At 35.7% G+C, this 11,753-nt stretch overlaps 1 protein-coding gene across 1 annotated transcript; it reads right to left on the reverse strand.

Annotated features, from left to right (window-relative positions):
- Positions 1-313: 313 nt before the first annotated feature.
- On the reverse strand, positions 314-1,173 carry LOC145086843 (uncharacterized). Its single transcript, XM_079024679.1, has one exon. It carries the CDS (start codon positions 1,058-1,060, stop codon positions 482-484), a length of 579 nt encoding a protein of 192 aa, XP_078880805.1. The 5' UTR covers positions 1,061-1,173; the 3' UTR covers positions 314-481.
- Between the last annotated feature and the right edge of the window lie 10,580 nt (positions 1,174-11,753).

Here is an 11,753-nt window from a genome sequence, read left to right on the forward strand (position 1 = left end):
TCATGTTCATCATTTTGGTTAATTTTAACATTGTTCATGTATGTTAGTTAATATAATAAAAAATCAATCGAAAATATTATGTAAATCTGGAAGTTCCTAATTAATCAACCAGTGCGAAAATGACATCAATCTTCATCATCAGATGGAGTATGTTCGAAGCATGAACAAGAACTAATCAACATGATCATTAGATATGTTGAAAAAAAGAATAATCATAATCAAGATTTAATATGTTTGTGATCTAGATCTTAGCACAACAGAAATAAATGACTAATTCAACGATGAAGTGAAAGAAGATCATGAAAATCACGGATCAAAACAAATCGTGAATCTCGATAATGGAATTAACAAGTGTAAATCAATAGAATTCATCTTAATTATTGCTTCACGATTTTCACAATTATGGCTCAGCTAATTCAAAGATTTAAGACAAAAACAGAATAGAAGAAGAGATCTATAACTCACTCATCAGTCGTCATCATCAATTGGTCTTGGCAGGATCCGGAATCTGAAACAAACCGGCGCCGGCAGCTCCACGAGGAGGTGCAAACCCTAAAAACTTCTGTAGATTCGTCCTGATACTGATCGAACACAAGAAATACAAAAACGCCATCGAACAATCCGTCGGATCGTCTCCCTGCAATCCTCTGTGACTCATCTTCTGAACAATCCTCGCCGGAACAAACGGCAACTTCGCAACCGCCTTTCCTTCAAACAGATTGTTCAAAAACCCAAACACAACGAACAGAACCAAAGCAACGACGCCACCAGATTTGAACTTGAAGAGAGACAAATCTCTGCTGGATTCCTTCAACGACGTTTCTACGCGATCTATTTTTTTGGTTTTGGACTTTTTGGGGGCGGCAGCGACAGTTGAATCGGTTTTCATGGTTTCGAGTTTCTTGGAGGCTTTGTCGATGGAGGATTTGAGTGATTTATAAGATGTGGTGCGGTAGATCAAGAGCCATGAGATTGCTTCGCAGATGACGGCGGTGCAGAAAGAGATTCCGACGACCGTTAGGCCGTCGGAATACTTGAAGGTGGAAAAGAGGGATGCCATTGTTGACTGAAGAATTGGGGGAACAGAGAAAGAGGGGAAAGGGAGACGAGGGTTTGTGGAGAGGCTGAGAGAGTGGTGTGATGCTTGATAGATTCGCCGATAAACCCACTCACGTTGCCTACAAATCTACAATGGTAAAAAATGGAATAAAATTACATTAATCTGGATCGAACTAAAGAAACTTTTTTTAGTAAAGTAAATTACACATATTTTTTAACCATGAAATGAAAACAAAAGCTAGTTAGAAATCATCAACACGAACAAACTAGTTAAGAATCTGAATTTTTAACCATCCAATTCAATTCTTACTAGCTTTAGCGATCTAAGCAGAAAAACCAATTAAAAAAACGTTATAATTTTATCGAAAATAAAATCTTTTTTATACTTGTTTTGGCGAAAAATCAAAGCATTTTGGTAAGTTCATAGAACCCAAATGATTGCCATACACACCGAGTCCAAAGTCACATGCTTTAAACGAGCTACAAGCTGGATATCAGTTCATTCTGTCATAGACAAGAAACAATAAAAAATCGGGAACTGCAATACCACGCAATCCGTGACCAAAGCTGATGAGCGAGAGAAAATTTGAAGAACAAATGACTCACATCTCTGACATCACCACTACACATCGGACATAATAGAGACTCTATTTCCACATTACGTTTATCTAAATTCTTCCGTGTTGGAATTTGATCATTCATAACTCTCCAAATAAAGACATTAATCTTTACAGGAATCCACATATTCCAACGAGTCACAAAATTACCATTGGAAGACATGTGTCATCTCATCGATATGGAATTTGATTGATCGAACCGAGAACGTACTAGAAGGATATAACTGTTGGAAATAGGGGTCCAATGTCATAACTAAATTGGTATAACTTTGAGAATAATAATAAAGTCCTTTTTGAGTTGTCCTCAAGAGCTAAAATAGCTATAATAAATTTTAAGAGAGTGAGGAAAATAATTTATTAATTCATTACATGATAATAAATTAATTAGAAACTAAATAGAATTAATTTGCAATTAACTGGAATTGATTAAAAATTGTTTAATGGTGCAGAGACTGAATGTTAATTGTTCAATAGTTGAGCAAAAAGAACATTCCCCAATCCCTAAAGAGGGTGGACAATTTTAGGAGCTCTAGAAAGGTTCTAGAATCGATCGTAATATATAGATGATAAGGATAATGATTTAAATATGAATTAAATCTAATTATTTAATTGATTCAAATTAGCTTTATCTGCAAGTAATCTCAGTTATATAAAGACCTCTTTGCCTTCAAATTTTCGTTCCTAACATCTCCTAGAGTGAGAATTTTGTTCTCATACTCATCTCTCCCCTCTTTTAAATATTCTAGGGTTTTTGACTTTTGGGTGTGAGCCATTAGAGACATTCCTACTTTGGGTGCTAGTTCTTCCAAGTGATTGCAAGGGTTCGAGATCTTCAAGTGGATTACAAGTGTATACGATTATACTTGAAAGGATGGTAATCTTATCCCTCTTGTTAGTTTAACTTCATAGTTTTGAAAGTAGGTTGTTGTAATAGTAAAACTTAGATCTTGGGTGCATGTATACTTAGGATTATTTTTTAATGCTTCCATGACCTAAATCTAATGTAAAGATGCATAGAAAACCCATCACTAACTCCCACCCCAAGCATCTGCTCTCAAGTCAGTTGTACAACCTGCAACATAGACAACAATTGAGAAAACTGAACAACCACCACTCCACCTAGAATAGGCATATTCCACGTAAACCTCCACGACTGATTACTCCAAAAATATCGAACTGTCCCCTCTTAATTGCAATAAAAAGCATATAATCTAGGAAACCGTTTCATGACAGATATGCCCTCACACCAAGTATCTGTCTAAAACCGCGTTTTAGTCCCATCACCAATAACTTTATACATAGAGCCCATGATACTCGCCAAGACACCTCTTTGAACCCGATAACGATGCCCCACACCAAACCCGCCATATTTCCTATATAAACCCTTAATAACTGTAACACGTAAAGTGTCGCTCTCATTAAAGAAATGCCAATGCCATTTATACAAAAGGGCATAACTGAATATTTCTAAGCTCCCAACATCTAACCTACCTTTTTGCTTTGAATTTAAGATGAGGTCCCATTTCTCCTAGCTAAGACGACGATCCTAAGAATCTGTACCCAAAAAAAGCAAGCTCTCGTCAACTCTAATAAACGGAGAATACCTCTCGGTAACTTAAACATAGACATCTAATAGATACCAAGACTCCCCAAACATATTTTAATGAGGTTGAGCGACCCTAAATTGAAACCAACTTAAACATCCAGCTTGATAACTGTTTCTGAAACCTTTTTATAATCATATGCTAATAGGTGCATTATATGCACCTATTTTGCATCTTTATTTCCGTCGTTTCATTGCATTTTACTTCCTAATTCTTGCATTCAGTTAACAATTTGGGCACTTGCATGTTTTATTTGGAATGCTTGGTACTTCACTATTTTTAATTTACATTAGTAGAAAACAACCCTTTAATGACATGCAAACAATGACTCGTAATGATTTACGATACACATTTTTTGCATGTCCTAAAAATAATGTCAATTTTCTAAAATTTAAAGGATATAGGACACACATTTGTGCATGCCCTAAAATTATCGTCAACCAATAAAATTACAAACACGGAGGGCACCTAACTTAAATGGGTTTCGTGTAATATGCATGCATCGCCCTCTTTGATATAGCTAAGGGGAAACCAAATCCCCCAAAAATTTGAAGTACCCTGCCTTCCTCTACCTCTCTTCTCTAGGTCTCACGATTGGTTCGAGTTTTGAGCTCACCATGTGAACTAATTCACACCTTAGAATCTGTCTCTTCATCTCCATAGTCTTCAACTTTGATATAGATAGAAGGATATGGAGCTCTTACACCCTTATTGCACGAACTGGTGTTGATGTTACAATCGATTTTCATCAACAAAAATTCACTTTATTTTTGTTAAAAAAAAACACATAAGAACTTGTGCCACTGGTTCCCTTTTTCATCTCCTGTATCTTTGATCTCTTTTTCATCTAGCTATCTTCTTCTTCACAACCATTGGCCACCATTTGTATCTCATTCATATGCCATTTTTGACCTCTCATTCGAGCACAAAAATGTTAACACAAAAATTAAAATCTAAACCAGTTGAGTGTTCGCCAAAACAATGTAAATGAGATTTAAAGATCTACTAAATATGAATCCATCGATATAAAGACAACTTAGAACATAATGCGTATGAAAGAGTTATGATATTTATACATATTTGAACAGACTAAGCCTATAAAATTATAACTTTAAAAATAAAGTGAGAATTAGCCGACAAAGTCTAAATGGAAGTTGTAATACTCGTCGATAACTACGCATGTATATAAAGAACATAAAAAAACGGAGCTCGTATGAAAACAATATGAATTTTTGAAAAATATTAAAAATCCACGCACAGACAGCAGGTGCGGTGCGCACTGGTGGGACACAACCCACATGGATTGTGACATGTGGCGACATTCTAACAGAACAACGTCAAAAGCCCTAACAGAAGGTGCGTTGCGCACCAGACATTAGGCACGGCGTGTCCCTTCTCAAATCCTATAAATAGCTGCGTTTTGCAGCCAATTTCCTCACATATTTCACCCAAATCCTATGGGAATCCTTTCCACCCTTACCCCCAATACTCCCTAGTTCCTATTTACTTTAGCGAGGCCCTGAGGCATTAGAGATTCAGAGAAAGAGAAGCTCCCGGGTCAGATTTATGCCCGCTTAATTACCGATTCTCGCTAGAAAACTCGTAAGTTAAGTTGCACTTACTACGCTTTAAATGCAACTTATATTTATATTCATAGTCGTTATTATGAATCTATAAATAAGATTTGTCATAAATTCCAAGTCATAATACTGATTGATCTACTTACGAGAGTGATGTCTATGCTAAATCTAGTGAGGTGTTTAAAGTAGGACTTCCAAACAGTATACTATGTATACCAAATGGACCCTACCTCTAATATGATCTTACATGGTTATTCCTTATTGATGGGTTTTGAGCATAACTACAACCTATGTGTTCATGCAACCCTAATTGCTTTGGATATAAGTTTTTCACTAGTTGACCATGCAAATTGAATACCAAAGCAAAACCCTAGATCTAGCATATATAAATCTAAATCTACATATAATAGGGTTTATAAGTTTACCTTACTTGTTATGTAGCAATAACAAGAAACCTTGTAGATCCTTGACTCTTGAAAGCAAGTGCCTAAAATGTTGCACCTCTAATGGCTTACAAACACTACTGGAAAAAGGATGAAAGGAGAGAGGAGGGAATACTCTTAGAATTTCTACTAGGGTTTAGAGTATAAAGCATTGGCTGAAAATCATATGAGGTGGGGTCTTTGTATAGCTGGGGGTTGCTAGGGTTTGCTGGAGGAAACCCTAATTTCATGCTTAAGGCTTAAGCAACCCATGGAATCTTATTAATAAGCCTTAGACGAAACCTATAGGGCCTCCCTATAGTTTTCGTCCACTCCTAACTAAGGAGTCCAATAGCCCAGTTTCACAACTATCAATGATTTGCAAAACAACCATTGTTCCTTTAATCAGTTCCTTTAATCCCGAAATTAATTCCAAATTAATTTATGATTAAATACTAATTAAATAACGTGATTTCTAATTAATATATTATTTTCATAATACATTAATTAATTAATTTATTATTTTCAAGTTGCTAAAGTGAAGGTAACCCAAAAGGACCATGCTGCTATCAAATCAAGTACATACCAATTATAGTTATGGGCTTAGACACCTAATCCAACAGTCTCCCACTTGGATAAGTCTAATAACTATAATTGCAAGTATGACCTTAAAATTTGACTAGCAATCATAGCTCTCAAAAGCCGTTGTCGAACTTTGACCTAGTGAAACACCCCAAAAATATGGTCCAAAACTTTCATTTTAATTCAATAATAAAAACCATAAGTATCATTCATCATATAAAAGTCATAAATCATGTATCTCAAAAATCTCATATCATCTATCAATATAACAAAATCATATGTCAAAACATCAAAGTGAATCCTCGCAAGCTAAAAGTTGTGGTGTGCCATGTAGTCATCCCGAGCTCTTCCCCTTACTAGCGGAAATACCTGAAACCAAAACTGAAAACTATAAGCACGAAGCTTAGTGAGTCTCCCCAAACTACCACATACCATGCACATAATCACATAATAGCATACATTGGGCCTTGACCACTGCATTGAGCCCCGCCCGACATCGGAAAAATCCGACATCAGGCCCCTCTTGGCATCGGACCGAAGTCTGGTATACATATAACATATCAAACATGAATATAACATAAACACATAACATATAATCTAAACATTCCTCGGGTTTGCCTCGGCATCGGGCCGAAGCCCGGAACATATAAACAAACACACGCAAGAATCACGAAGACCTCAAGCATACAAACATTCCTCAGGCTTTCCACGACATCGGACCAAAGTCCGGAAACATATAGCCTACATCGGTCTAACCCCGACATCGGAATTAAGTCCGACATATGCTAACATACATAAACGGGTTGACATTGGTGCCTTCGACCCGTTCCTAGTGGAGGAAAACTCACCTCGTAAGCTAACTGTGAAATCTCGGGTGAGGAATCTCTGACGGCTGCTCCAACGACTCCCCGTCTATCATTATCACAATAACACTTATTCAAAAAATGATAATCCTTCTTAGGTTAAAATGATAATTTTACCCCTGGTCAAAGTCAACGTTCTGGGTTGACTCAACTCACCGAGTTGCTCCATCAACTCGCCGAGTTCTACAAGTCAAAACCCTAAAATCATGATTCAACTCGTCGAGTCATCCCCCTGAATTGTCGAGTTCCCTGGCTACTCATAGTCACAATTAAGCAAGTCAAATCGTCGAGTCATCTTCAGACTCGTCGAGTTCTACCATATTCAGCATCAGGACAACTCGCCTTAACTCGTCGAGTTCCTTTATAGACTCGACGAGTTCCTCTGTCTGTTTAGGCCATATTAACGGATTAAGCCCCTACACTTCAGATCTAAGCTTCTTGTTTCTCATAGATACTGAAAACGTCCTTTCCAACTTTACCCATTAATACCCTCATTTGACGGGTTTGGCTCAAACCCTAACTCTCTAGAACTTAGATCTTGGTCCACAATGATGGGTTTAATACAAACAATCCTATGTGTGCATGTAACCCTAGTATTGGATCTATGTTTTCACTATTAGTTATACAGCTTTATGAACACAAAAAGAAACCTGGCATGCTACTATAATTTTCGAAATTCATATATAAAGCTAGAATACATACCTTTTGTTGTTATATAGCAATAACAACTAGTTCCTTGAATTTCCTTAGCTCTTGAAAGCAAGTACCACAAGTGTAGTACCTCTAATGGAGTCACAAACACCATATGCAACTTGGATGAAGAGGAGAAGAAAAGGAGGCACCAAAAACGGCTGGAAACCCTAATGGAAGACTTGTCCACGTTTTTGGGGCATAGGGGCCCTTTATATACATGTAGGCTATTAGGGTTTACAACTAGGAAACCCTAATTTGACTGCTTAGGCCCTAAGCAGCCCATGGACTCCTTAAACATATCCCTTGGACGATTTCTAATGGGCTACCCATAGAATTCGTCCAACCTATATATTATTTGGTGATCCATAGCCCAATTATAATTATCTTATAATTACAACTTCAGTCCCCTAAGTTTAATTAATCTCTTTTAGCCACAAAATTAATTAACAATTAATTCTTGACTAATATTAATTAAACAATATGATTTCTCCTTTAATATATTATTCTCATAATATATTAATAAATCATATTTAAACCTTTCTCTCCTTAAATTATCCTACATATTGCTATAGTGAAGGCAACCCAAAAGGACCATGCTCATAATCGGGTCAAGTACATACCAAAACAGTTATGGACTTAGACACTAATCCAACAGTCTCCCACTTGGATAAGTCTAATAACTATTTTCCGTATGACTTCAAAACCTGATCAGCAATCGTAGCTTTCAAAAGCCGCTGTCAACTCTGATCTTATCAGATAGCGTGTCCTCTAGATAAGGTATTATATATTCCTCCATTCTCAAGATATCGTATAGACAAAAGACATGAATTTCAATCATTCTCTCTATACCTTTTCCCGACTTCCGATTCATGACGACTGATAACAGACTACAATTGAACACATCAACTTAGTCCCGGCTTGGCCAAGCGCTTAGATGTCATCACTAAATCATCGAGAGGCCCACATATATCGCTTTTATCCCACTTTGGGTAAAAGGAATGGATAAACTTCGACTCAAATGCTCGCTTGCATTTACTGATCGAATCACACACAACAATAAGTTTTATAACACCAAGTTACTGGTGCGTTTACTTATTATCAATGTGTAACTGACCAACAAATAACAACTCACACGTCTCGGTTTCAAGAATATACAATATTATCGTCTCACTAATCACTCGTGATAAAACCGTGAAGTGATCCAAGTGAGCGTGGGTTTAATCCAATACTTTAATCTTATCAAAGCATTCACGAACTCTGCAGCAAACTTGTGCCATGTCTAAACACTTCAGACAATCTACAGACAGATTCATGACAGTCTTTATTCATACCTACTCCCAACGTATGACCAACTGTGGATGTTTGAATAACCTAGTTATTCTGGAAGTCAAAACATGCAAATAGAAACATGACAACAATACTTAATCCTATATGGCCCCAAACTTGTGAGAGTAAATAAAACCCTTCTATTTATCCACCACATTGATTACTCATTATTTATCATTTGATGTTTCGGATAATCAACTCATTACTTGAATCATACCAACAATTGTCCCATGCTCTAAACATGCACACTTTGTTTCCTATGGTCCATGCTTTGTGAAATAGATCACCTGAAAACTTTTCCAATGATGCTCATTTCACAATTCCTTAATCCTAATTATTAGTGTAGGAACACAAGGTTCTTGCCACTACTATAATATGCTAGATTCTAACATTTTATGCAACGATCCTTTCGTAAAGTCATAGCACAAAAATCACCAAGACTTGGCTAATGAAATTACAAAGTGCTTTCTTAGAAATTGTTACAAGACAATTCCATAGATGTGAAGTCTCACATTCAAAGTACATTCCTTTGAACATCCTTCTTGCATAAAAGTTTCTAATCTAGGCATAGATTCTCAATATCCAACTCCCAATATGGAAACATTTCCACATTTGCCATATGACAACTCATTCTTAATAGAATCTTATCTATTCGTAATAATGTCGATATGGTCCATCCAATACCATACTTTCAACTACTTACAAACGATCAATCCTCAGCGAACTTTGGATCATCCTTTGATAGTTGTTAAATTCTTTCAGTCAAAACCAATTCTATTCCTTTTTCCCTCTTAATGCGCTAGACATTTGGAAAATTTTAGAATGGTAAAATACTATAGCATTTACAATCGATCCTATACCCGAAGCGTATGGGACACGATGCATAATGTCTTACATAAAGATATGATACTTTACCAATCTTTTGCCATAATATTTTATGTGTCATGTTCTCACAATTCGAACTATGAAGAGGGATGCCGTAATCATAATCGAATTTTAAGAACACACAATGTATCCTTGGACTGAAAATTTAAAATTTCTTAATCTAAGCTTTAGATTTTGAAACGGAGTATAATATTCTCTCCCTTAATTATAGCAAAACAACTTTTCAACCCATGCAACTTTGCAAATAGAATCTTTGTTTTTCTATAATTAATATTGCTAACTTGCAATACTCGCCATAACAATCATACAAGCATAACACTTATGCTCCCACTATCATGATGATTATCATATAAGCATAACATTTATGCTCCCACTAGCTTTGACATGTATTCAGAAAACAAATGAACTTTCAGAAAACAATGCCTATTGAATCTCTGAAATTCATATTTCTAATACCAGATGCTTCGATAAGCCTTTATCTAAGCTTCTTAACCTTATACACCTTTGCCTTAGATAGCTCATATGTGTTTTATAACTTATGTTACTAAGTTCCAAATGTTGAAACTAATTGCCAAATCTCACAATTCGAACTATGGAAAGGGATGCCGTAACCATAATCGAATTTGAGAATACAATTTTCACAATTGCTATCTTCTTAAAATCTCTCTTAGTGAAAGCATTTCCTCACAGTCATTTTCATGAAGGAGGGAATCTTATGACACTTAGATTTTATGGTGTATTAGTTCCTATCCATGTGAATTTGTCAAAAACAAGGTTTGCGACAAATCCAAACTCATATGGACTGAACTTTCTTAATCTTGATTTCTTGCCTTATGGTAACACGAGTGCCCACCATGCCTTCCAAGTAGTTTAGCAACTTGTCCTTACATATCAATTTACTTTCCATCGACTAAGGCTCTATTATGCATTCAAATGAGAACTCATTGAACTCACATACGCAATTAACTCAATTGGAATGGCACAAAAACAAAATAATGTCAGCACGATAGGTTGTAAACCTCAAGTCGTGTGCTAGTGATGATCGATAAGGTATATTCTTGATTTGTTCTTGAAACCTTTCAAGACCATTAAGACTCCCACTGACTCCTTGACATATAAGATTCTCTTGTCAAGAAACATTTCTTGACAAAGCAAATATTCAAGAGTTAGTGTAGCTCTTATCAAGACAAAACACTTCACATAATTGGTCCTAGTTGGTCTTTGTCTTACCAATTTCAAATGTGCAAGAATAAGAAAACATTTCCAAATTCCACATTTGATGAGTGTTATAAACCAACTTAAGACTTGTCACTCAATGTCACAATCTTGGAGTATGACTCTAAGACTTGATATTGGAACGAAGTATGATTGGCTCTTTGATTTAACCATTTCTACAATTCTCGATTCCTCTTCTTAGACATACAAATGCACTAAGACTCACTTAGAGGATCAATTGAGATATGGTTCTTAATCATTAAGACTTCATCATAAAACACAATAAAATGTACTCTCCCTTCTTCTTAGAATGGAGAAACTTTTATCTTTCTGCCTTCCTGATTCTTCTTATTCGTTCTGCTATTGATTGAAACTATTTCAGTTAACTCAGAATTATACTCAATCTTATAAGTATAACCATATTTACTAAACTTTAGTAAATTATGACGAATATCTTTGTCACTCTTGTGGTAGACTTGATCAATGTACGACCTAGTGTACTCGATCTCCTAGTCCTTCAATTGACACTTTGTCAAAGAATTAGTCTAAGTTTCCCAAATGTGAAAGTTTTTCATTCATCATACAATACACATTGCATGATTCCAAGTTTCTGTCCAATTGAAACTTGGGCGATGAGAAACTCTCCCTATTTGGTAAACTTTTGATATATCCACAAATAACATAATTAAGAATCAAATCCATTATTGCTAATAATAGAAACATTCGAACATCAATTTTTCATACATGCCATTGCAAGGATAAATAAATAAGATAAAATCAAAATTCATTTTATTGCGGAAAAATTTTGTCCTTACAATGCAATTCAATTGAAAAACTATGTTATTACATATTTCTTAACAATCTATTCTAACTCCAAGTAGTGGCTCAAGAATCCATTCTTCAAGTA

The sequence above is a fragment of the Lactuca serriola genome, chromosome 2 (assembly GCF_051521515.1).
Source record: "Lactuca serriola cultivar US96UC23 chromosome 2, Lser_US96UC23_V15, whole genome shotgun sequence".
Lineage (NCBI taxonomy): Eukaryota > Viridiplantae > Streptophyta > Magnoliopsida > Asterales > Asteraceae > Lactuca > Lactuca serriola.